The 27,432-nt window shown below is 42.9% G+C and overlaps 1 protein-coding gene across 1 annotated transcript; it reads left to right on the top strand.

Annotated features, from left to right (window-relative positions):
* Positions 1–7,236: 7,236 nt before the first annotated feature.
* Positions 7,237–25,595, top strand: LOC145394812 (uncharacterized). The gene is made up of 9 exons (XM_080268600.1): positions 7,237–7,316; positions 12,353–12,500; positions 14,766–14,890; positions 15,279–15,430; positions 15,965–16,025; positions 22,589–22,893; positions 23,176–23,523; positions 23,750–23,848; positions 24,575–25,595. Exons 1-9 carry the CDS (start codon positions 7,311–7,313, stop codon positions 24,642–24,644), a joined length of 1,314 nt encoding a protein of 437 aa, XP_080124726.1. The 5' UTR covers positions 7,237–7,310; the 3' UTR covers positions 24,645–25,595.
* Positions 25,596–27,432: the final 1,837 nt, after the last annotated feature.

Below are 27,432 nucleotides of genomic sequence, written 5' to 3'. Positions count from 1 at the left end.
TTTATCCACAAGTGTACCATTACTGTACTGAAGCTGAATCCATGTGGCTGCATGTTTGTCTGTCAGTCTTGCTGTTGCCTTGATCCCTCCCAGAAACTTGTCCACAGTAGATGACCATGAGATAGTTTTCCATATTAACGGGAAATCAGACTTTTTTTCTCCTCAAGTTGCATAGTTGTACTTAAATGTGTTGGTTTAATCTCCATGGCTTGCTGTCTGTCCGTCTGTCTTGCTGATGCCTTGACTCATCCCAGAAACTCAACAGCAGACGGCCATGTGATAATTTTCCAGAGTAACCGAAAGTGTGATGGTTATTTACTTAATTTATTTTTTGTTTATTTTTATTTTTGTTTTGCTTATTGTATTTATTTTGTTTTTGTGCTCAAGTTGTGTAAGTGTTGGTGTGGGGTTTGTTAGCACATTGCTATTCATTATTGCACTGGTAGTCTAGGGTATTGTGGACTTCCATGCAATTTTAGACTTCATGCTAATGTTAGTGCTCTTGTGTGTGTGTATATATATTTATAGAATTTAATGGTAATGGTTTGTGTGAATGTACTTTGTGTGGGGAGGTGGCACTCACTTTACACAAAAATACAGGCCTTGGTGTCTCCCTACCTATACCATTTTCACTCTAACCTGGCCTAAAATTGCCACTTCTTCATCCTGAATTCGGAGTCGCAGTGATAGATTAACACTGCTACTGTTTAATATACTAGTCATGAAGAAGTGCTATATGAAAAAGAGATAGAGCCATAGCATTGTCATATTCTGCCATTGAGCCACATGATATAAGCAGCATAACGACAAAAATCAGGGCTTAGTTAAGGTAAATGAACTGTTAGCACACTCTACTCCTCCCCCGTACCTTCCTTTCTTTCATCCCATGTCTCTCTTGAGTCCAGTGACATACAGTATATTCTTTCTAAGGCCAGACAATTTTTGCTCAGCTTAAGATGAATTTCTAATAATGAAAAGCTTAGTTAAGGCTATGCCTGACCTATCAAATTAAAAAAAGCCATCCCTAAGCTGGATATAATTGTCAAACTGTAGCTGGAATAAAATAGAAATTGTATCATTGGAGTGAAGGAGCTAACTCATCAGCCTAAGAAATATCTCCGTAGGTAAATCATATTATCTGGCATTATCTAAAGTAGATGAATAAATAAGTATGTAGTATGAGAGACTAGAATTTGTAGAATAAAAACTAATGGAAGGAATTACCTAGTTTTTCTTATTTTCTGTCTATGCTTTTATCATCTTATGTACTTTGGCTGTTTGTTTGTTTTTTTCATTCACTCATGCGTCATCCAATCCTGTGTTGCCCAGTGAGGAGCATAGGAGCCTGGGGCTAGGCAAGTTGGTCCTGACATTTACAATGAGAGTGACCAGCCTCACTCATCCCTGAGTGGCATTACGTGAGCAATAAACCCCAACTACCCCTTGGATATAAACCTGCACAGGTTCAATCCGACTGGAGTGTCTTAATTACCCACTAAACCACCAGGTGCCATAATTTGGTTATATGGTTACCACCCAGGTTAGTAAATGGTTTCCTGGTGTATGGGAAACCATTTGGCTTGTCACTCAGTGTACAGTCACCTGTAGACAGAAGGAAGAGGACAGAATGAAGGAAAGAAAGACAGAAGAGGAAGGAAGAAAAGAATACACTCATTATGCAGAATACCTGCTGCAGAATGAAAGATATGTGGAAGAGAGAGGTACTTTAGCTTCCATTAATAAGAACTGTTTTATATTTCTGTGATGCCAGACACTGTATTGTTTACCATTTCTGACCCTGAGACACTGGGAACCCATTCTCTGAGACCCACTGGTTCTTCCTGTACACCAGCAGATAGCGCCACACACACATCACTGCATATTGAACTGTATGTACTGAATCAGGCTAAAGTTGTCTTGTTTAGCAGTAGTATATTGATATTACCATGATTGTTTTTATGAAGTCTGTCTGTCATCTGTGGATCTATTGGAAGAATGAAGAAAACTGTTTAAATATGCAGATTTTAATAATTTTTCCACTATCCCACATCTATAATATGCAGCAATCTGTTCCTTTAACCACTTTACCAGCATCTTCCACAATGTATGTAGTGTTGATAAGCGTTTGTGTAAATGTGTGCATGCATGACTGAGTTGCTCAGAATGCTTTCATTTCATCATACCAGTGTTTTTATAGAACTGTAATAAATTTCTCAGTGATAGATAAGGTTTTCATTTTTCACTTCTTCGCAGTGTATACTGCAAACTTTAAGGGACCTTTCACAAAGCAGTGTTATCCTTCTTAGACAGTCGGTCATATTTCATGCCTCATGTAACTGTAACCCAAATGAAGGGAATGGGGACAGTTACTGGCCTGATGTGCTGATGGACAAGGGGGCCAAGCAAGACATAAGGTACAGTAATAATATATGGTGGTGAGATGAGGGTGTAGTGGAAGGGGAAGGATTAATTTTACTGGACTGTTGAATGTGTGGAGAACCCTGTTATTTAGAGTTAGCTTGGTGGCAGGGGTGAGGAGTGATTGGAAGAAGTTCAGGGAGTTGTTGCCCTTCCTGATATTGAGATGGCTCTCTCTCAGTGTCAAGGGGTTATGCAGTATTTGTTAGGAGAGTAATGCTGTACTGTAGTGAGACGGGTAGTAAAAGGGGAGGATATTTGTAGGTTCAAACATATAGATGATGATGATAATTAGGTGAATATAGTGTATGTCCTTGAATGACAGTGCAAAGGGGTGTTAGGATTGTCAATTAAGTGCTGAAGGGGAATGATGGGACTTGAATGTGTTAGTGTTGTGATGAGTAGGGATAGACTGAGTGGTGAGTGAGAGGTGTGAACATTGAAGATAGAGTTGTGAGAGGTAGACCAAAAGACCTCACAAGAGGTCATAGTGAGACCTCAGGGATAAGCAACTGAATAGAGAGGCTGTTAGAGATCGAGCAGCACCGAGAGCAGCCATTTGCAACCAAGGTTGTATGCCTTATTAAAAATTGGAGGTACTCCATACCCCTTTGTACCCAATGGTATAGCTACGGGTGGGGGGGCTGACTCCCCAGTTAGTCCCTTGGCTCCCTCACTGTACCTCCTCCCCTGATTTGAAATATCAGATTATTTAGTGTTTGGATAATAAGTAGCATTCCCCCCCTAATAGCATTTGGCCCCACCTTCATCCCTGTTATGCTAGGCATTTAAGGGTTGGCTTCCCGTCCCAGGACTGCCTAGAGTGTAGTTAGGTTCCCTTTCTAGACCGGAGCATAGACACAGTATGAGAGGAACAGGGCATAAAAACACTGGGCAACAACCTTACACGTGTATTGACAAATTCTTTGCTATGGAACAGGAAGATGTGTACACAATATGCTAATCAAAATTAATACATAGGCTGGTAGGTGGGTTTGGAGTATCACACAGGATACTAGGTAGACGGGAGTCTTAGTCTGGGTCTGGGGCAATGCACGACTTTTACAGTCCATGCACAAGAGGCTCTTTTCCAATGAGGAGGTAAAACATGGGTTTTACTAGTTCAGGGGAATTTGCTTTGACACTGACTCTGGTTCCAGTTTCACGATAGTTATATGAGTCATGTCACTGTTTTCTATTTCTTGATTTACACAGGGTGGATGGACACTGACACAGAGTTATAATAGTGACACTGAGTGTTTGCCTCTCACCTTACAGAGAATAGATATGCACTGTTTCAGGTGTTTTTCCTTACTTCACTGAATCCCACTTTTCACTTATACTGTACAGTCTTGGCCTCTCATTGTCAGTTTGTAAGAGCCATATATCACTGTCACTGTTAGGGAAGGTCACTGATTGGGCAAAGGGGAAGGGGGCAACCTGGGGACTCACAGTCGACTGCCTGGGGTAGGCGGAGTCCCTTTAGGAGTCCCTTCGTCCCGCGGCCACGGGACCACTCGCAGGGGCGTCGTCTCTTGTTGAGGGTTTGGGCTTGGCGTGGTAAAGGGCCCTTTACTGTTGGGACTGGGGTCTGGCCCTTGGGGCTTGGGCCAAACAGATCCTGCAAGCACTCCCTCAGGCTCCTGGTGGTGGAAGGGTGCCGCCTTCGTAAGGGAGGGGTGAGGTCTCGTCCCAGGATCCTGGGGGCGCCCTCAGAGGCATCGCCGTCAGGTTGGGGCTGCAGCATCGCTCCCGGCCAGAGTCCGCCAGGTAGAGGTCTTCCTCGGGGACCGACTGGATGGAGAAGAACCCCGGAGATAACACCGGGCCTCACCACCAGTCCTTGGGGGAGAAGTCCTCCTCCTGGAGGTCATCTCGGTCTGGGTGAACAGAGGGGCGGCCTGCGCTCCTGCCAGTAGGCAGGGCTGACCGCAGGTCACCCTCGCATCGCGGAGTCACAGGGGGCAAGGGACTTCGGTGTCCCTCCCCGTCGGGGCTATGGGCCGTTGCTGGGTTCCTTTGGGCAACAGACAGAGGGTGGCTATGGGCTGTCCCTTCACTGTCAGTGTGGCTTTGGGCCGTCTCTAGGGCCCGACTCCCTGACAGGAATGCAGACGAAGTGCGGCTATGGGCCGTCGCTTGCCTGTCAGCGCGGCAGTGGGCCATCGCCAAAGTCCCGTATGGAGGGCGACGTGCAGACGAGGAGCGGCTATGGGCTATTTCCTGCCTATGGTCACAGCTATGGGCTGTCACTTGCGTTGTGCCCTCCAAGGCAACTGCAGAGAGAGAGGGGACATACCTGTCTCTCCCTGGTGTGGCTATGGGCCGTCACTGGTTCTGCAGGGGACGTAGGCAGCACCTGATGGAGCACCTATGGGCCATCTCCTTGTTAAAGGCCCCACTATAGGCTGTGGCCTTTTTTTTGTGCTGCTTTTGGCCGTCACTGGGGCCCGGCTATAGGCCGTGGCCCTTTGGTCGGAGTGAATATGGGCCGTCTCTTGGTTTGTGCGGCTTTGGGCCATCACTGGGGAGTTGCCTGGAGCTGCAGGTGAAATGCACGCTCCCACCGCCAGACTCCCCACCCCGCTACGGAGCTGCAGCCCCACCCCCAACCCAGGATAACACCACAGAGGGCCAGGTGAGCGAGACACTGGCCTAGAGTGAGACGGGCTCAGGTGTGCCCCGACCTTGTGTCCCTCTTCCCTTCAACCTGGCCAACCATGATGTCACAGGGATGCAAGACTACTTCTCAGCCGGACCAGCCTTCTTCACGATCGGGGTGGGACTGCTCCAGAATCAGTCCCAGGCAGCAGTATGTCCGTCATCCACCTCCTCCTCCTACGGGAGTAGCACTGCGGTAATGGCCACAGGACATACCTGGGAGGGAACGTCCACTGTACGTCCCTCAGCTACTTTCCATCGGGCAGGCAGACCCGTGGCAATGGCCACTGTACTCGCCTGGGAGGGAACTGCCACTGTACGTCCCTCATCTGCCTCTTCCTCCTTCGGGAGCAGCACCTCGGCGATGGCCACTGTATGCGTCGGGGAAGGAACTGCCACTGTACGCCCTTTGTCCACAGTCCCGAGGGTTCTCCTGGAGGAGAAGGTCCCTAGTGCGGCCCACTCTCCACCCTGCGGCCGCGTGGGACACCCTTCTGTCTCTCCTTCCAGGTGTGGTTCACCGGAGGTGCTGCTGTTCCAGGAGTGGTGGCAAGGCCCTGTCGTTGAAGGCAGGATCCATGCCCTCCAGCCTGCCCCTGGATGACGCTGGGTCCTGATGGATGTCCCGTGAGCGAGGTGCTGCAGTCAACCCCTGACAGCGCCCCAACCTAGGAGTGACTGCAGTCCCAGGCCTCCCAGGACCAGTCCTTGGACCCCAGGGTGGGACTGCCCTGGCCCCACTCACTGTTGGCCCTCAGCCCGGAGTAAGAAGTGGCAGGACCGACTCCTGACGCTGTTTGGCCGCAGCCCTGAGGGTCCCTCACCAGGTCGAGGACCTGACAGGAAAGGGCCTCCCTGCACCCCAGACCAGAAATGCACCCTTGTCTTCTGCAAGAGGGCTCACCAGTAGGGCTCCCTCCGACTCCCGGGGGCCACCTCGAATAAGCCCAGACCTCGGCAGCCCAGTGACGACACAGCGAGACCCCAGTGTCGTATTAAAGACTCAATAGTGACAGTGTCTGTGTATTATAGAAACAGTGAGACAGGAACACCATCCATAAAGTGTCTCTAACCCCATGTACTCAGTGTGTTGTGTTAGTACCTAAGTTCCCAGGACTAGAGCAATATACAAGTGTGTGGCGATACCTAAGTGCAAATAGACCATACTACGCAGAGTCCGAAGAGCAATCTATGAACAGTGTCACCATACCTATACGATATTCTCTTGTACAATAACTCAGGCGTAATCACAGTGTCTATGTGACGTAATATACCAGTATTAACCACCCTGTCACTATAGCCATTCCACATTCAGTCCACCATTGTATGTATATTTTAAGGAAGTTGGATTAAGGTAATATATGTGTTAAGGTGTCTTGCCGAGTTTTTATGCCCTGTTCCTTTGTAAGTGTTCTATTTCCCGTCTAGAAAGAGGACCCCGCTCAGTCGCTGGTGTCTTTAGAACGAGAAGTCGGTCTAAAAACATCCAGCATAACAGTAGGGTCAGCTCCACCCCGATCCTGGCAAGGGCTAGCTCGCCCGAAAGGTAGTGCACTCGGACAAGGGTGGTCTGGTCGAGCTCACTACGGCCCGGGTGAACATATATCCGTATTGACTGGACATGCCGCGCGCTCGGTCTACCCCTCCGTTGTCTCCTCCTTGGGGTGTGGTGGCGACATTGCCACGGCCGGTATTTCAATCCCCCATCCACTGCTGGATACGCCAACGAGACGAGTTTGCATCCGGGCGATTTATATTTCGCAACCATTGCTCTTAGAGATTGCTAAAATGTGGCATCATTTAAGAAATCCTATAAAGAAGCGCTGATAAGAGGCCATTTTCTTTGCTCCTTTCCGAAAGTGAACGTTTTTGCTCCTACATTTAGCAGACAAATTTCATGTTTTGCAATAAGCATAATATTTTCTAAAAACAATTACTAGTGTCAAAGTTTTTTTTTAACCAGCTCTATCAAAAATTTTGCAGTGCACTTAATATGGTACTGAGTAATTAGATTTAATAAGGATTAACTCGTAGGTTGTATTGGAATCCTTCATTGCTGTGGCTGGTTGCGTTCAAGAGTCTCCTTCTGGTACATTAACCAATAGGTTGCTAGGGATCTCCGGCAGCCAATCAGCATCCAAGATAGGAAGTGAACGCGGCTTGTGTTGTGAAGGCAGGGGGAAGGTGGAGCGTCTTCAAGATATCTGCTATTTATATCTTAAACGGCAATCATGAAGGTAATATATTCAATGTTTTCAGGTGTCTAGTACACTAAGACGCAGAAGGAAGGTGGTAGGTAAAAATATGTGTTAGATAATGACGTTTGTTTGTAAATATATGGTCCGACCTCATTCTTGCAGTTTGTCAACAACTACACCTATCTGTGGGGAAACCATAACACCCAGTGGTTTTATTAATGTTCATTGATGATTTGATGGGATAAAACTCTGCTGTCTGTTCTGGTTAGTAGAATGTGATGCCTATTCCACACGGAAATTTATGGTAGTCAGGTCTAATATGGACGAGGTGGTAATTATACTGTTTAACGGCCTAAAATTGTTATCTCTCCATCTTCATTTCTGAGCTATAACAATAATATTAACACTAGAATACGTTGCTAGTCACGAAGAAGTGCTATGGGAAGAATGTAGCGCTGCAACATTATCTTTTTCTGGTAAATTTTTACAAGTGGACAGTACACCCTGCAGGTAGTGCAATATATTTTTCTGGTAGTTTTTGATGCGATTTGAATGTTTTTGACTTTCATTTTTGTTGGAAATGCCTCATTACCCCTCATTTCCAATCATGAACTTTGATTGGACAAGTTGGTGAAATCAAGAATTTTCCGAAAAAAATGAAGTAAAAACTCAAATCGCATCAAAATCCACCAGAAAAATATACTGCACCACCAGGTGACATAACGAAACAGACGAAACCTAACCAAACAGACATAATATAACCTCACCAAACGCACTAAACCTAACAAAACGTAACCCATCATACCCAACCTATCCTAGGAGAATATGTAACGTAACCTCATCCAGCACACTAAACCTAACCAAACCTACCCCAACCTACCTAACCTATCCTAGGAGAATACGTTACGTAACCTCATCAAACACAGTAAACCTAACCAAACCTACCCCAATATATATACCTAACCTATCCTAGGGGAATGCTTACCCTTGAGATACGATTGTCCAGGATGAGGGTCGTCTGGCAATAACATCGTGGTTCCAAAACCTTTGAATCCAGTGGTTTTTGAACAATATAATTTTTCAAGCCAGAAGGTGTGTGTTGTCCAGAAAAGTTCCTTTGCAGTTAGAAACAAAAACTACACTGTACCCGTTAATTGGTTTTTGCGTACTTTTTGTACCAACCACAGTACGACTGATGTCTGTCTTTTCAAAATTTACAAGGTTCCTGACAGTCTGGGCAATAAACTTCCGAAGGTAATACACCATGTCCTCCTCAGATTTCGAGTGGAAACGCTTTATCACTCGTAAATAATCAATATCACACCAGGGACAGAGCACGTCCTTCTTCTTCAGAGGCCATAGCGAGAAGGATTTGAATTTTCCATCCACATTGAATCAAAAAGCGCGATTTAAAATAATTGGCCTAATTCCATCACGTGACCTAAAGTAGGCATATGAGTGGATGATACAAACCTACGAGATGGATGCACAGTCGAAGGGAAGAGAATCAAATGTACGAACACACGCATTTTTTACCCAGAGTGGCCGAGTGAAGATCCAAGGTAGGTTTATTTGGGAATTTTAAATTAAATTCATAATCTCTGAAAGTATCAATTTCCAAATGGAGTAATGGGGGTTCTTTGTGATCCTTAGGGACTATACTATACGTTAATGGTGCGAAAATTCCAAAACTGCATATTTTCCACTTGTAAAATAATACACTTTTTCTGCCAGTGAGTAATATAAAGCAAACAGTAAAAGGATGAAAAGCTGGGCCAAATTAAGGTGAAAAATTAATATTTTTTACCTACTGTTGAATCCATTCATTGACACTGTAAAGGTGTACAGAAGTGCATTTTTGAGTATGAAGTGGATTCATCTGTAAACAAGGGAAATATAAGTACATGAGGGATAGGTTAGGTTAATATATATTAGGTTAGGATAACTAAGGTTGGGTTAACTTAGAAAAATTTAGGTTGGGTTTGGATAAAGAGAAACTGATAAAAGTAATTTTGTTGAAAAATGGTGTTCGGTTGCCTGTGCACCACAAGATGATGTCCATCTGTCTTCGGCACAGTTAGGGATTGTAACAAACCACTTTTAAAATACTTTTCACTACTTTTAAAATAAACATCAGAGAGTGAAAATGCAGTCAGAAAATACAGTACTCAAAAGTGTCCCACGAAGAGCTGGTCAAACTTTACACATTCACCTCGTGCGATTTTCGACTTTTCGTTAACATTTTCTAGTAGATTCGGTCATGCAAAGAATAATTTCTTCTATTTGGGTGTAAAGTGGGGGGACTGTAAGAAAATGTTCTGGAAAGAGGTGAAGAGAGTAAGACAGGGTGGAAGTGACGTTAGCAGGGCAGTGAAAGATAAAAATGGTAGATTACTAGTGGAAATGGGAGAAAAAGTGAGCAGATGGAGAGAACAGTTTAAGGAATTGTTGAACATACAGGATGGAAGTAATGCAAGTATAAGTGGCTGGGGAATGGCTGGGAGAAGGAGGGAGGTGAGAAGACAGGAAGAAATCAGTAGGGTAGAAGTTGTGGAAGCAATGAAGAAAGTTAAATTGGGGAAAGCCCCAGGAATTGATGGAGTGTGTGGTGAAATGCTGAAGCATGGGGAGAGATAGTAGTAGAATGGATGTGGAAGATGTGCAGATTGGCCTGGGAGGAAGGTAGAGTCCCGGAGGATTGGAAGTCAGGTATAATTATTCCCTTGTACGCAGGAAAAGGGGAAAAAGAAGTGTGTGGTAATCATAGGGGCATTTGTCTTCTTAGTATAATAGGAAAAGTGTATGGTAGGATACTTATTGACAGAGTTAGAGAAAGAACAAAGGAATTAGTTGGAGAAGAACAGGGAGGCTTTAGGAAGGGAAGAGGTTGTGTAGATCAGATATTCATTCCTAGATCTTTAGTGGAAAAGTTTCTAGGGAAGGGAAAGAAGTTGTATGCGGCTTTCATGGATTTGGAGAAAGCATATGACAGGGTGGATAGACAAGGATTGTGGAAAATATTAAGAATATATGGAGTAGATGGGAAGTTGTTGAATGCTGTGAAGAGTATGTATGATGGTGCTAAGGCTGCAGTGCATGTGGATTTTTTTCTTTGAAGGTTGGGTTGAAACAGGGATGTGTCATGTCTCCATGGTTGTTCAATCTGTACATGGATGGGGTAATAAAAGAGGTGCAAGGTAGGATAGTGGATGTTGGAGTGGCCCTGGTGAGAGAGGATAGTGTTTGGAAACTCCCTGTACCGTTGTTTGCAGATGATACTGTGTTGTTGAGTGAAGACGAAGGGGAGCTGCAAGGCTTGGTGGATGAGTTTGGGAGAGTGTGTAAGAAACGGAATCTAAAGGTGAATGTAGGGAAGAGTAAAGTGATGGTCTTTGAGAGAGGTGAAGTCAGTGAATGTACAGCGAGGTTGGATGGTGAGGAATTGGAAAATGTGAGTACGTTTAAGTACTTGGGTAGTGTGATGAGTAAGGATGGAGGTTTGGAGGGTGAAGTGCTTGAAAGGGTACAGCAGGGAAGAAAGGTTGCTGGTTCTTTGAAAGCAGTGATAAGAAACAGGGAAGTGAGCATGGAAGTGAAAAAGTTACTACATGACAGTATTGTGATACCAACTCTAATGTATAGAAGTGAAGCTTGGACGTTGTTGGAAGGACACAAGTCAAGAGTGAGAGCAGTGGAAGTGAGTTATTTAAGAGGAGCCTGTGGAGTCACATGGAGAGACAGGCTGACGAATGAGGATATAAAGGAGCGTTGTGGTGTGGATGTGGATGTGATAGGAAGCGTTATGAGGAACACACTGAGGTGGTTTGGCCATGTGGAGAGGATGGAGGGTGAGAGACTGACGAAGAGAGTGTATGTGAGTGAGGTGGAGGGGGGAAGAGGGAAGGGGAGGCCGAGGATGAGATGGAGGGATGGGGTGGAGAGGTATATGAGAGAGGGGGGTGTGAGTTGGGAGCAGGGCAGTGAAATGGCGTGGGACAGGGCGACGTGGAGGCGATTTGTTTGTGGCCACCCCAAACGGGATTGAGGCGTCTGGCAATAGATAGATAGATAGACATTCCTTTCGAAAACTGATAATAAACGAGGTACACATGATTTATTTACACCAATCACAAACTAGCGCCCCAATGAAATTCATCCTAGACATAGTCGAGGATGCTGATGAAGGTAAGCTTCTAGGCTAGGGTAGGTAATTTTGATAGACTCAGTTAGGTTAGGTTAGGTTAATTTCCATTAGCTATATAAATAGGACGTTTCACGTTGGGGAGGCGGTGGCTGAATCATTAGAGAGGCGGCTTGCAGTCTTAATGGACCCAGGATCGAATCCCGGCTGGGGCAGGGAACAATTTAAGGATCTGAATTTCCTAAAAGGCAGACTTTCATGATCTACCAGATGACCCGCCGACATGTTGTAAAAGTACCCCCGCTAATACCAGTACGCCAGTCCTGTATGAGACAGCCCTAGCATGTATTCAATATGGACGGTGGGTGTTAGCGCCGAAGTGGTAACATGTGGAGGTGTAGGAGGACTACTGGGCCTTGGGATAGGCCACTGCCCCCAAGAAATAGGCCCTGAGCCTTTGCCCAGAGTCAGACACATTATAAAAAAAAAAAAAAAAAAAAAAACATGTATCCAACCTGAGTGTTTTCTTTTTCTTGTTTATTATCAGTTTCTAAGAGTAATGTCAGAAGGAGAGATTTTTAGAATGACCGAATCTACTAGAAAATGTTAATGAAAAGTTGAAAATTGCATGAGGTGTACGTGTAAAAATTGACCGAAGAGCCAAGGTATAGAAGAAAAAAAATCAAGAAAACTACAAAATCGGGACCAAAGGATACCAGAAAAGAGGGCAAACATTATAAAATTAATGGTAGGTAATCCATAAGGAGATGTAAGATTACTTTATTTTGCATTTTTCTTTTATTTTTTCTTACCTTAGTTCCTCATGGGATTCTTCAAGTATTTTTTGATTGCATTTTCAAGTATCAGTGTTTTTTTTTATTTCTGTATCCTCATTATCATTACCCTGACTCCCTTTCCATTTGTTTCTGTACAGGCAGGAGCGTATGAGTACGATGAGGAAGGAGAGAAGGCTGGAATGGGTAACAAGAAAGCCAATGGTCTGCCAATATGGGGTAATGAGAAGACCATGAACCTCAATCCTCTCATCCTCACCAACATTCAGTCATCCCAGTACTTCAAAGGTTAGTTCCTGATGTACCTAATGACTGTCAGTTCATTCACCCTAACTTGGCCCAGATTTTCATCCTTTTGCAGCTTGTTTCATTTGTCTGAGTTGCAGTATAAGACAGTGTTATGTCTCTACCCTTTCCATAATATTTCATTGTGACTGTTGTTATAATATAGTGTTAATCTCTTGTTACAACTCGGAATGAGAATATCTAGACTGTAGGTGTGGCTGGTATATCGTCATCATCATCATCATCATCCAGGCCTCCTTTCCCACCCAATGGCAGGGTGAGGAGTAGCATGTCCAGACAGCACAAACTTGCCCAGTCCAAATAGGCCACACCTCCATTTACTCACCATTCAAGCCCCCGGAATCCTGGCTCTACCAGATACACCAAAAACATTCACCACATTCTGCAGGTTCAGACAAATGTATCTGATTGAGTCAATCCGGACGCTGCCATGCTCACAAGGGGTGCCAAAATCTCAGATCATGCACTTCTCACAAAATTCATCCAGCCAGCTCGATCTCTTGTCAGTTCCCTAGCCTCACTGACTTGCAAACCTCTCTTCCTCTCACACTCATCTGCCATATCTCTCCACCTTCTCCTTGGCCTACCTCGTTTCCTCTCTCCTTCAAATTCGCTTAAGTATACCTTTTTCACCACTCTATTGTTATCCATTCTTTCCACATGACCATACCATCTCAGGACACTCTCTTCAATGCTGGTGTCCGCTGACTTCCTTACTCCACACCTTTCACAAATCGCATTATTTCATATCCTATCCACCCTCTGTACTCCACATACATTCCTGAGCAGTCCCATCTCCACTGCTCTTACTCTTGACTTTTCATTTTCATGCTACACCATAGTCTCTCACTCATATGTTAGACTTGGGACCAACAGTCCCTCACGTAAGCCTCGTTCAGCTGCAACACTCAAGCCTCTGTTTCTTATCAAGGCCTTCATTGCACCAGCCACTTTTCTTCCTTGTGTCACTCTACTTTCAACTTCTTTTGCACATTTTCCTCTCTTTTTTATCACTGTACCCAAGTATTTGAACTCTCTTACCAATTCCAGTCTCTCTCCTTTCACTGTGACATCACACTGGGGGTCACCTCTCTCAGTAACCATCAGTTTACTCATCTCTACATTTACTCTCAAGGCACGACACTCACAGACATCAGCAAAACTCTGCACTAGCCTACCAGGTTCTTGTCTGGTACTTCCAAGCAGTACTGCATCATCAGCATACAACAAATTTAATATATTCCATCTATCACCATTCATTACCAATGCCATCCCTCTCACCATTACTCGTGTTTGTACTTCTCTCATCACCCCATCCATATACTGTATATATTGAACAACCATGGGGACATCACACAACCTTGTTGTACGCCTACACCGATTGTGGACCACTCACTTAGATGCCCATTAACCCTTACACATGCTTCGCTACCATCATAAAACTCGACAGCACCTAACAGCTTACCATCTACACCCTACATGTGCAAAACTTTCCACAATCCCTCTCTGTCTACTTTGTTGTATGCTTTTTCCAGATCTATGAATGCCATAAACACCTTATGGTCCTTCTCACAAGGAAATCAAATGTATTAGAACTGTTATGGAGCCAGTGTACCCTATACCATATATGGCTGCATTATTGGTAACATATTATCAGCCAGTTTAGTTAGTACTGTACTTCCACAGCACAGCTTTTATCTATCTCTGACTCAGGGGCACACCCAGGGGGGGGGGCCACCAGGCATGGGCCCCCCCCTTAGCTCTCTGGGTTCTTTAAAAATTTATATACATTTATTTCAATAACAGCAAAACATGAAAAAATAGCAAGTACAAACTAAGAGTAACACATGAGCCAGCAGCTTCCTGACTCTAAACCTGCATGTGACCTCCCCGTAATTATTGGATTACCTGACCTCACCTCACTACGGGCCCCCCCCCCTTAGAAAATTTCTGGGTGCGCCCCTGCTCTGACTTACACTGTGGAGATCTGTGTTTGAGTCTTACATCTGCAGATCAGCATCAGATAATGTTGTGTCAGAATTGAGGAGAAGTAATCTTGGAGCAGCTTAAGAGTCATTGTGTTTCGTGATGTAAGGAGAGGGTGGTTGTGTACAGTGACCACATGAGTTAACTCTAACTAGAAATATCTCCACAGCTAAGTAAGATATGTCTGGTACTAGGAGTGAATAAGATAAGAAGGGTGACATTGTTCTGAAAGGGGTAAAGTTTATATTGTTTTCCCTGCAGTGAACCTGTACCAACTGAAAACATACCATGAGGTGATTGATGAGATATACTATAACGTGAGCCACCTGGAGCCATGGGAGAAGGGCAGCCGCAAGACCTCAGGACAGACTGGCATGTGTGGTGGGGTGAGTGTTTACCATTGAATGTATTCACCTGGTGTGATAGACTGAACCTTGTACTGTATTGGTTTAGTGTATGCAGTACTTGTTGAAGTTATAATTAGGATTGATATGAATATACAAATACTGTACTACAAAAATCGTCATCATCATCATCCAGACCTCCTTTCCTACTCTAGGGCAGGGTGAGGAGTAGCAATGTCCAGACAGCCCAAGTTTGCCCAATCCAATGGTCCACACTTCCATTCACTCATCATTCAAGCCCCCGGAATCCTGGCTCTATCTGATACACCAAAAACTTTCACCGCATTCTGCAGGATCTTATAAGCATATCTGATAGAGTCATTCTGCAAAAATAAATGAATGTATTGATGGGGTTAAATCATGTGGTCAGGTTCGAGGTGTTGGTGCTGGAGGGATTGTGTCAACAGCGTTCTGCATCCTGTACAAGCTGTACACACTGCGCCTCACTCGCAAGCAGGTGGTCGGCCTCCTCAACCACACCGACTCTCCATACATCAGGGGGCTGGGCTTCATGTACATCAGGTCAGGGAGGCTCATTTTTTGTCCCACGCTTAGGGTATACTTTATAGCCATAAACTTTTGCATGTGCCATGAACTCACCCATTCTGCTGCAGATTCATTGTATTGCACTGTAAGAGATTACATATGCTCAAGAAATATGGTGGGCCTGCCCCACTTGAGAAAATGACATAATTCATGCATAATAACTCCATTTGTTGGTACTGAAGGGAACACAGATCTGTGGAGTCTGTAACAGTTGGCCCCATAACACCAGGACATTGTGTCCTTGTCCAGAGGTAAAAAAGAATATCCTCATCCTGACCTTTTTCTTTTACTTGCTGTAAATGAACTAGACAATTTTTAGGCTGAAAGAAAATCTTGGTATGGTAAACCTTCCAGTAACTAATCCACTACTTTCTGGTAGTTTTTTAGTTCCATTCATCTGTTAACCACCTGAGTGTCCATGCAGTTCCGTGCGTTAACCTCTATGGTGAGTCAGAGCTAGCTTTACTTTAATGTATGAGATTCTGATGGCTATTTGGTTCTCCTATGCAGGTACACACAGCCACCAGCGGACCTGTGGGACTGGTTTGAGGGCTACCTTGATGATGACGAGGTAAGTGACGTCACCATCACCAGCCCGGCTCTCCCTTCCCATCCTCTCCCTTATCCTTGTCCTCACCCTTACCCATTCCTCTCTTGAGTGTTTGATGAGCATTGATGGACTGGAGTAGGCATATGTGGTGTGAATGATTGGCTGTTACTAACAGACAGGGTGGGAGTTGCAGTTGTGGCCACTTTTTTCATAGCTTCTTTTACTGCTGTTTTATTTTTCCCTTAAAAGAATCATCCCCATCCCTTGAAATAGTGTAGGAGTGGAATAGAGTGAAGATGATGATTATTGCTATACCAGGTATGTGACTGTTGGTTCCAGCTTTCTCTTTTCTTCATACTGTAGGCTTCCCTTATGTGTTTGCTTTGTTGAAGCAAATATAGTAACTCATGGATATGAGGCAAACTCATAATTCAATAAACTTTACACAGTTCCTAGAGGATGTAACTGAAATCAGTACCTAAGACACTAATGTCCTCGTGTCAGCACATTTCAATGATTTGCAAGGTAACAGCACATTTATTGTTGTTGTGGCTCAAGGCTTCTATGGATGTGAACCTGGTGGATTGCTAAGGTATTAACCCTTAAACCGCGGGCTTGTTTTTCTTTGACTTGCGGCTCCCGCGGGCATATTCGCGCTCCAACAGACTCTCTAAAAATATTTGCCAAAAATCAGTTATTAGTCCTAGAATATTAAAATCACATATACTTATGGCACATACCTTCAGCTTTCTCCTTGGGTGTTTGTTGAGCCTTCGTCGAGTACTGTAGGACTTGTGGAGACCTCTGAAGTTGGGTAACGAAGTCTCCACTTTACACTCCCTGACAACTCGTAATATGATTACCACAGCCTGATATTATCACTAGAAACACTAATCTATGATTCTCAAATAGTTTGGAATCCATACTCCCCCAAAAAAACACTGTGAAAGCAATGAAAATTACGAGGGCGTATGACCATCCCACTTCCGATCGTTTGCCGCTAGTGTTGTCTATTGTTCATAAAAACACTCACAGTTTATATTTCTGTTACTATATAACACTTATATATATCTACAGTCTTTATCCATAAGTTTCCTTCAGTAATAGTAGATTATTGTCACTGTAGGGGTTCAATTTCTTTCAGTAAAATACGTAGCATTCACTTTCTCGTCCTGTATACTAGCATTGAGAGTGAATGTCACTTTCACCTTCACTCTCATAACTCATAGTATTCATACATGCTAGAGTGAAACTTTCACTTTCATTACTCCTAGTTTATATACTCGTATTCTTATAATACCACTCATTTACATTTCTATTTACGTTCTCTACTTTATTTACATTTTTATTTTATTTACACTGTGTTATGCACTGTCACTTGAAGTAACTTATAAAACTATTTTCCACTGTTCACTTATATTTACATTCATTGCTTTCTTGCTGTTTACACATTATTTACAATTCCACTTGCTTTGTTTTACTCAATAAAAAGATCATAGTCACTCTATCAATTGTCAGCCCTTTACCTCTTTCCACACGAGGTTTAGTAGGGGGTAAAGGTCACAGGGCCCTTTGCATGGGGCTATAAAGCAGCGGAAGTTAGCAGGAGCAAATCAGACATACTCCCACTTTCAAAGACGACAGTGAACTGATAGTGGTGGCCTCCTGCCGCCTGGCTAGGGTAGGTGCAACACTACCAACTTCAGCCCTATGAGACCTGCTAATATATAGCAATGAAATGATTGGCAGGAAACCAAGACAATACATAATAAATTAGGTAGTTCCAGGTGAATGTAAATATCACTTAGGCTTCTCCCTTCCCTCCTTATATGTATATTTATTACGAAAATAGATTATACGGCATATTTCAAGGGGAAATAAACAGCGAAAATTAGCGAACGAGTGCACGTGAGGTGTTGTCAGGTGATAATTAGCCAATTCCAGGTGTATGGCACTATCACTTACCTTATTTCTTTTTTGTATATATTATTTGGTATAAGAATAGGGCATAGGGCTTATTTCAATGGATGAAATCAGTGGAAAATTCCAGGGAAGATTTACTTAGCGTAGAATACAGTGGTGGCCTGCAATAATTAGGTAGTTCCAGGTGAATGTAAATATCACTTAGGCTTCTCCCTTCCTTTCTTATATATATTTTTATTACGAAAATAAATTATACGGCATATTTCAAGGGGAAATAAACAGCGAAAATTAGCGAACGAGTGCACGTGAGGTGTTTTCAGGTGATAATTAGCCAATTCTAGGTGTATGGCACTCTCACTTACCTTATTTCTTTCTTGTATATATTATTTGGTATAAGAATAGGCATAGGGCTTATTTCAATGGATGAAATCAGTGAAAAATTCCAGGGAAGATTTACTTAGTGTAGCACGGCCGGGCAGGCGAGAGGATAGGGTAATGGTGGGGAGGTAGGGAGGGGAGTCAAGAACGGGGAGAAATGGCTAAATTGTCAACAATGGATGAGAGTACAGATGAGATTAGGAGTGCTGACTAGTGTTGGACATTGGCAGTACTGATAGATGATACAAGCCACCACTTCAAAGCCCGGGCGAATTCAAAATAACACAGAATCACAAAAGTGTCGCCCCGCGGTATGATCCCTTGCTCCCAAGCTTCACGAAAGTGACACCCCACGGTTAAGGGGTTAAACACTCATCATATACTGTATTTTATTTCATGAGTGTGCTGGGTAACATTAGCATATACTGTATGTTTGGTGAATTTTTGAATGTTTTAGGTGTGTGTGACTTCGTGTATGTGAGTTGATGTGCTGGTGAATTACTGAATGATGTAAGCACATGTGCGGTGGTGTGTATGTGTACCCTGTCCCTTCTCTGGCTGGTGATGGGCGGCAGTGGACACCATCCACACACAAGACGGTGAGTAAGCTACCATGTGCTTCCGTTTTTGTCATTATGGTTGTTGTGTGGTGCATGTTGGGAGGGTTTTCCCAAAGTGTTGCTCAGTCACCCTCTACATAGCCTTTTCTTTCATCATAAACTAAAAAATATAGGCCAGAGTGCTTGACAGAATTAGATTATAAACAAACGAATGTGCAATGCTTGAAAAATCGTAAGTGATGTATGATAAAGATGTCATGCTTGAAATAATGATAAAAGTTGCATTATTGTAGAAAGTTCTGACAATTGCCGATATGATTTGATACTGTGCTGTTTTTACATTGACGTTAAGGAACCCTCCCAAAGGCAGGAGTAAACTGGTGGTGGTATTGAGGGAGCTCGGTATGTGAGTTGCGTTGTCAGCCATGATCGTGAGGGTTGGGGTTCTCTGAGATATTTATGACTGAGTCCCTGTTGTAGCCATGATTCGTTTTCTGCAGGGAGGACAAGAAAGGAGAGTGCTGAGTCATTTCTTGACACCTGTTCCCTTTGCAAGAAACAGATCTTTTAGTTACAAGAGGAAGATTATCATAAGTTACATCTGTTTTCTGCAGAGTGGACAGGAAAGGAGATTGCTGAATCATTCCATGCCTTCTGTTCCTCCTGCAAGAAACAAACCTTAATTATGAGGGTAAAACTATCATAAGCTACATTTTTTTCTGCAGGAGGAAGGGGAGGACTACACAGCATTTTTCCTTGTGTCTAGTTCTTCCTGCAGAAACAGGATTGAATTGCAATTGGGAAGTAATCATAAATATGTCCAAGAATTGCATCTCAGGTTTGTTTTGTGCTGTGTACTGTAATGAACATGCACAGTACATGGTGTGCATTATGGCACGTCAATGGTAGCTTGTGTCCTGAGCCACAACCTGTTTCATCACCAGTTTGCCTGCAATATGTCTTCTCCCAGTAGCAGTCCACTACTTTCATATTGTACACTCATATGTCATACATCATCTAGAACTTTTGGTGGTGAGCTCTAGTTAGGATATTAGCACAGTGAATATTGTAGTTGTGGCAGAATATAGAGTGCTGAGCTTGTATGAGTAGACGCAAAGGTATTTGGTTAGGGTGTGTTAACAGAAATTGAGAGACTGAGAGAAGTCATTGAGGATTCAGGAAAATGCTGTAATTTTAGTAGGCATAACTGCTGGTATTTTGAGTTGCATGAGGAGTGTTTGTACACTGTCTGTATTACTGTGTGGATGTGAGGCGTGGATGGGGAATCAGAATTGAGAATAATGGATTTAAATCTATGTAGAAACACAGTAAACTTGTTGACTGTATAATAAAGTAGGCTTGATGGGGAGTTGCTTCTTTGTTTTTATCACGATTGAATGACTTGTGGATGTTGTAACCTTTGATACTGAGAAAGGACTGTTGAAGATGTCAGTGTTAAAATGAATGAATGGAAAGTATGACACATTTCACCAGACTTTTGTTAATAGCTTCTACTTTATTTCCTTTCTCTTGTTTTCTGATCCTACCCACCCCAGAAAATGGGAAATTGGGATAGGCAAATTGTTGATGAAATGTGCCACTTTTATTAGAAGCCAGTACATTCTTACTGATCTCTGTGAGGCTGTATGAGATAGGTTGTGTAAGAGATGAGGAAAAGGAGAGTAGGAAGGAAGTGTTATGACTGTTATGCAGAAGTGTGAATCGTTGTTAGTATTATTTGATAAAAGTGAAATATTCAGGAGTTTTAAATAGTAGGGCAGGAGTGCTATGAGTGTTTTGCAAAAGTACGAGTCATTGTCAGTATTTTTGGATAGAAGTGGAATATCCAGGCATGTTAGACATGAGGTATCCAGGATTGTTACAGTTGAGGTAGGCCGGAGAGTTTGATGCCAGGATTAACGTGCTGTTCTCCCCAGGCGTAGTGGAGAGTGGCTGCCTCGTGACGCCAGTGTGACCTAGAGCTGGGTTTGAGCACCACAGGTTTCTACCCCGAGCCTTCACCACGTTAGCCAACTTGCCCAACCACACCCACCACTGCTCTTGCTTGCAGCCCCAGTTGTTAAGTGCTCTTTTGCCTGTTAAAAAAGGCAGAGATGCCAAAGCATAATTTTTTGTGTGTGTGTGCAGCTTACATGGAGCCTAGTCCTAACATCTATATTTCAAATTATCCGTCAGATTGTGTGTCAGATAAATTCAACCTCATCCAAGGGCAGTGGGCGAGTGGGTGTGGTAAGGCTTGTCAGTACAGTGTAAAGCAGTGGGTGTGCTAGCAGAAAACCCTCCCAGAGTTCAGTGAGTTGTCCTGCCATGCGCTGTCAAGGAACACATCTAAAGTTCGTTCAATGTAACCTGGCCCGGATATATGTTCTTCTACAGCTTATTGCAGTATTACGCCTGTATATCTTTTCCATGGCACTTTGTGACCAGCAGACTATTCTAATTTTAAATCTTGTTGGCATTCAATATGAAGAGATGGCAATTTTAGGCCAAGTTAGAGCATACCTGCCTCTCTTTCTGTGTTGCACATCCCTCTCAAGTACATTAACCTCTTCAGCCTTGTAATTTCCATTCTGTTTTAGTTGCTACCAGATCATTTTACTCAGCTTTCAGTGACCTATTCCTTCGCCAGAAGAGAAAAGGTTATTGAAGGCTGTATCGGCTCCGTCCAGTCATTGAAAAAAAAAGAAGTAAATAAACAGTCTGGATGTAGCAAGAGTACAATAGACACCATCATTGCTTGAAAGGATTAATTTAGTTTGGCTGATGAGCGATGGCTTGTATAGATTTTTTCCATTCAGTAAACAATCATCGCTGGTGATTTTAATATATGAGGTAAAAATGTGCTGATATAAATGCCAGTGTATTTGGTTCTTGATGCAGATGTATGAAGCAATCCACAAATCCTAATCATGTGTTGTTTCCACAGAAGATCATCAGTGGATTTTATGTAACACCTTAAAGTTCCTTGACATCCCATGGATAATCTTAAAACAGTATTTTGTAATATTTACAAGCAATTGAAACTAAATATTTCTCACTGATTTTGTTATTGGTTGTGAGAGTGTAATGGGGAGCAATTGTATTGAATGAATCCACTGCTACACTGGAGGAGTATTTTTAAAGTAAAGAACCATGGGTTTCATGTTTAGGTTATCAAGTACAGTATAGTACAGTACATAAAATGTTTATAAAACTGTTGCTCAGTACTAAAAGAAAAAAATAGCCCATTATATTCCAGGCATTATGTACTCTTAGAGTATGCAGATTGCTTTAACAGGAAGTATAAATTAAATTGTTCTCAGATTTTTCAGGCTGGTTGCACTGAAAATTTAACCCTCTTCCTCTGATAACTTCAAAATCTAGTATATGCTTATCTGTGTGAAATTCTGCTGTCGGTGCTATACAATACCAGTTCTCTTTACTCAGAGGTATATTGTCAGTAGAGCATATTGCCTGAAATTTGATGAGTTGAGCTTTTAACTTTGTCAATGAGCAAGGGCTGCAAACAACTTGAGGTCCCTCTGCCATGGTAGTCCTACCTCCAGTGGTGATATATATGTGTTTGTGTGTTTGGGAGAGTATAATTTTGTGGATGCATGTCTAATCTGAATGATAGTGTATTGTGTGATGCACTGTTACAGTGTTGTATGGTGATAGGTATTGCTCAGAGTGTAATGCATGTGCCATATTGTGTGTCTTCAGGAAATAGATGTGCGTGCAGGAGGTGGGCAGACCACAACAATAGGGCAGATGGTGCGTAGTATGCTGTCCAAGCTGGACTGGTACTCTACCCTCTTCCCACGCATTCCTGTGCCCATCCAAAAGGATCTGGAGAAGAAGCTGGCCGAGCGAAATGCAGCCCGCCCTCCTGCCCAGTCCATTACACAGGCAGCCTCGGTCCCAAATGCGACCTCTGGCAAGAAGGATTGGTATGGCTGGCGGCAAGAGTCAGACGCCAGTCGCGACAACATTAAGGACACAGCTAGGGATCCAGGAAGAGGATATGAGTGAGTCCTGTGTTTCTTTCATTTGCTTTTCTGTAGCCATTGCAATACAGTACAGTGTTGCTCTTAGATGCAACTGAGTAAGCACTGAAGGGAATAGCGGGTTTGTGAGTATTTACACACTATTCTTATCTCAAGATTATCTAACTTTTATCTCCAAATTTCCTTTATATTTATGTATTTTTAGGTATATGCCCTGTATGTTTTCCTTCAACCAGTATTTTGAGATGTAGGGATGATAAAGATTCTAATTTAGATGTACTCTGATCTCTCTTTGGCACACAGTGGGCGTGAAAGAGTCGAAAAGGAGCAAGACCGAGACCGGGTGAGAGACTATGACCGTGGCCGGGATAACGAGAGGGACCGAGGCCGAGACTATGAGAGGGATCGAGGTCGGGAATATGACAGAGACAGAGGTCGGGACCGGGAATATGACCGAGACAGAGGTCGGGACCGAGGTCGAGACAGAGAACGAGAGAGGGACGATCGCGATAAGTGGAGAGATGCGGAACGATCCCGAGGAGCGGAAAAGAATGGTGACCACAGGGACAAACACAGAGACCGGCACAGAAGGGACAAGGAACGATCACGAGATCACTCAAGGGACAGATCCAGGAGGAGCCGCAGCCGCAGGTGAGTGGTGAACATCCCAGAGCAAATTACCAGTTAACATTTCTTACACTCATTGCCAGTAATGATGAGGGATGAACCCAAGACCATTTAGGTGATCTAGTTTTGCTGTTGTTACCCCATTGATATATCTGAAGGTTTCTAAATGATAAAGAATATATTTGTTTTATTTGCAAGCTTTGTACATTTGCAAAATTCAAGTTAAAATTGCGTTCCCCTTGCCTGGCAGTCATGATAAGAAGCACCGGCACCGCAACGACCACAGAGACTTTGCTGACCTGCTGGAGAGAGAGAAGCACCGCATCAAGAAAGAGAAACGGGAGGGAAGGTGAGTGGCTGCTTTAGCAATAAGGAAAGACGGGTTAAGTAAGGGTTGCGATGAAAAATATTGATGGCATTTTCAGCTTTCCATATACAGTGAACCCTCGCTGTATCAAATTAATTAGAGGAAGAGGCTGACATTATATCCGATGGTTCTATATAACTGACGTCTGGTGAGGTTGGCTAAGTTGAAGCAAGGTTTGATATACAGTACATTAAATCTTGGTCAGTGGATACCCTAAAGATGTATGTTCATTCATAGTACTGTTTCAGTATTTTGTTGGCTACCATGAACTCTGTGTACTTTAATACTGTACTATACTATAAAAAAAATATTATATACAGTATTCTCAATCAGTAGTAAACAACAGAACAGAATAGAAAAAAAAACAAAGATAATGCTTGCTTTACCCTTTGTTTGGTGTGGCAGCTTTTTCTCCTTGCTATATTGACCCTTGGTTTGGTATATAACGAAATTACTCACTGAGGTCAAGGTGGTTGGTATAGCCAATTTTGGTTTAATGAGGCATGATATATAGAGAGGGTTTACTCTAGTACAGTACATTCATCTGCCTAAGGTACCCAGATTTGCAAATGGGAAGAAAATCGGAGGCATAGTAGTTGCAAAAGCATTGCTTTTCTGTATATGTGTATATATGCATTTTTCAATTGCCTATATATGTTTTTATATTTTTGTTCTTTGTCGTACATTCCCCTCATATCCGATTTTCAGCCGGGATCGCCATCACAGAAGTCGATCGAAAGAAAGAGAGCGGGATCGAGAGAGGAGACACCGCCACTGAACCTAACCCTCATTCCCCACCCCCACCTTCACTTTTCATTCCCTCACTTTTTTCTTTTTTCTGATCTTTGCTGTTCTCTTAAAACTCTTGCTTTAAACCCGTCTCCCTCTCTTGTCTTTTTCTCTATTCTATTTGGCTTAAGGTGTACAAGGCAGCCTGTACATGTGCATGCACAGTATGCAGTTTGTTACATACAGTAATCCCAAATAGTCATACATCCACACAGCCACAAGTACACATTTAATTTTGCATGGAATTCATTAACTAACAGATAAAATCTCATCTACACTTGTCATATATATTTTAATGTATGCAGTACAATCCATAGTACACACAAGTGTACATAACATACACTTGCTCAAATGATTTCTACTCATTCTCACACGTAATTCTCATCTGTATTCAGCCTGTCCCCTGCGGCCTCTGTACATAGTGTAGGTTGTAAGTCGGGAGTTCAGTATTTTGCCAGACTTCAATCACACATCATGCTCCTTTTACTGCTGTGCGGGAGTGACAGTGGTACTTAACTCTCGACAAAAGTTATGTAATAGAGATATTTTAGTTATAATTTAATGTTTGTTGGAAGAAAAGAAGTCAAGAAGTGCTGTATTCTTTCAGGTGGTGATGTACATTTTTTCAGTCTGCTTAGGTTGAGAGGTTTAGGAAGTATGCCAAAGTTTATTTATTCTCCTGATCTGTAATTCCTTTTGTACTTTGTGGTTTCAGAGTATATATTGTGTTTTTTATCCCTGTGGCACCTGGCAGTAGTGTCATTACTACTCTGTCTAACTGTCTTATCACTTAATAAAATCAACGAGCATTAACTGGAATGAAATACTGTACGGGAATACGCAACCATAATAGGATTAGCAATGTATCTTATAGAAGGATGTCCGCATTTTTGTACTTACTGAATTTGTATGCTGATCATGTTTCAGTAGGGTTTTTGGTCTGTGCTTTGGATTTTTTTTTTTTTTTTTTTTTTTTTTTTTTTTTAAAAGGCTGATGGTGTATCAGTAGGGTTTATAATGCTTGTTTTGGAAGTATGTCAGTATTTATTCATTCATTCATTCATCATCCAATCCTATGTTGCCCCATGAGGAGTGTAGGAGCCTGGGGCTAGGCAAGTTGGTCCTGACATTTAAGATGAGAGTGACCAACCTCACTCATCCCTGAGTGGCATTACATGAGCAATATACCCCAACCACCCTTTGGATATAAACCTGCATCGGCTGCATCCGACTGGAGCACCATAATTACCCACTAAACCACCAGGTGCCAAAATTTGGTTCTATGGTTACCACCCAGCGTAGTAAATGGTTTCCTGGTGTACGGGAAACCGTTTGGCTTCTCACTCAGTGTAGAGTCACCCACAGGGAGAAGGAATAGGAAAGAATGTAGGAATGAAAGACAGAAGAGGGAGTCTAAAGTCACCCATAGGCAGAAGGACGAGGAAAGAATGAAGGAATGAAAGACAGAAGAAGATGGAAGGAAAGAAGGCTGGAGGAGAGGAAAGGGCAGACACCCGAGAGCAGCACTACATCGAGTGAGTGGATGGTGAGATTAACTCTCTAATTTTAATGCTGACTAGATCAGTATATTATTTCTGTCTGCAGCCACCCCTTACAGGATTAAGGCATCTGGCATTAGATAGATAAATAGTTAGATATTTGTTGGTGATGAGATTTCAGGGAGTGTCATTTTTTGTGGGCTAAACTGTAAACCTGTGGCAAAAATTGTCTCTTCAAGACTACAATAAAATTTGTAGGTAGATGTAGTGCAGTGTTAGTGGTTCTGTTTGCATGAAAGCTCTGTTGCCCATCAGGAAATTACTCTGTATCATTTATAAAGGCACCAACATGATTGCTTGTGTCAGCCTCAGTCACCTAATGGTGGCTCTGTGCTGCTCAATCTATGGCAGTCTCCCTATTCAGTCTTGTATCCATGAAGTCAAACTGTGTTACCTCATCACAGGTCTTTTTTGGGCTACCTTTATAACCTCAGTATAATTGTTTGACTGTAGGAGGAATAGTACAGAAAAAGTGTCATTGTAGTGTACTGGGTGGAAAAAATGTACGCTAGGTAGAAATTTATACGGACTTGGTGAGGAAAGATGAATTCCTTGTAGGTATAGCCAAAAAGAATTTTATATGAATATTTTAATTTGTTTGTCTTAATCTCATACCTGCACTTTCTCCCTCATATCTGTTGTCTCCTGGCCAAATGCTGCCACCTGCTCAGTTGCTCCTTAGGGTTGGGCAACATTATCAGTGCTTAAACTCTCTTATTTCTCTTCCTGTATTTTGAAAGTATTAGTCTGATTGTCTGGGGAAGTTACAGCCACCAGGAGCTAACTGTGCCTACTGTTTTCACCTAAATTTGGCCAAGCACTCTTTTTTTTGAGGCCAGACGTAGCTTGTGTATTGTTTATAATTCTGTTTTTACCATGTGGTGGGTCCCAGCCACCTCTGTGAAATACAATAATGGGAAGATAGTTTGGGTTGAGAATGATTAGTGTTTATCAAGAAACTTGTGAACTACCAGTAACCCTATATGACAGTATATATTTGTTTTGTAACAAATGAGTTTAATTTATGATCACTCTTAAGGTGATGAACAATATCCTCTGATTATCTCCTGCCACTTTCTTTATGAGGGCAGACAAGGCTGTTGCAAGTACTTTTGTTCTTTCCATTCCCATATTAGCTGTTGCAAGGTGCAGGGGCCTGAGGGTAGGCAGTCATATTCCACAGCATGGAATGGTTGTTGAATGGTACATTTCCATGTT

The sequence above is a fragment of the Coenobita brevimanus genome, chromosome 28 (genome assembly GCF_032717465.1).
Source record: "Coenobita brevimanus isolate Jiangsu-jjx chromosome 28, ASM3271746v2, whole genome shotgun sequence".
NCBI lineage: Eukaryota > Metazoa > Arthropoda > Malacostraca > Decapoda > Coenobitidae > Coenobita > Coenobita brevimanus.
This window is presented reverse-complemented; position numbering and strand designations above follow the sequence as displayed.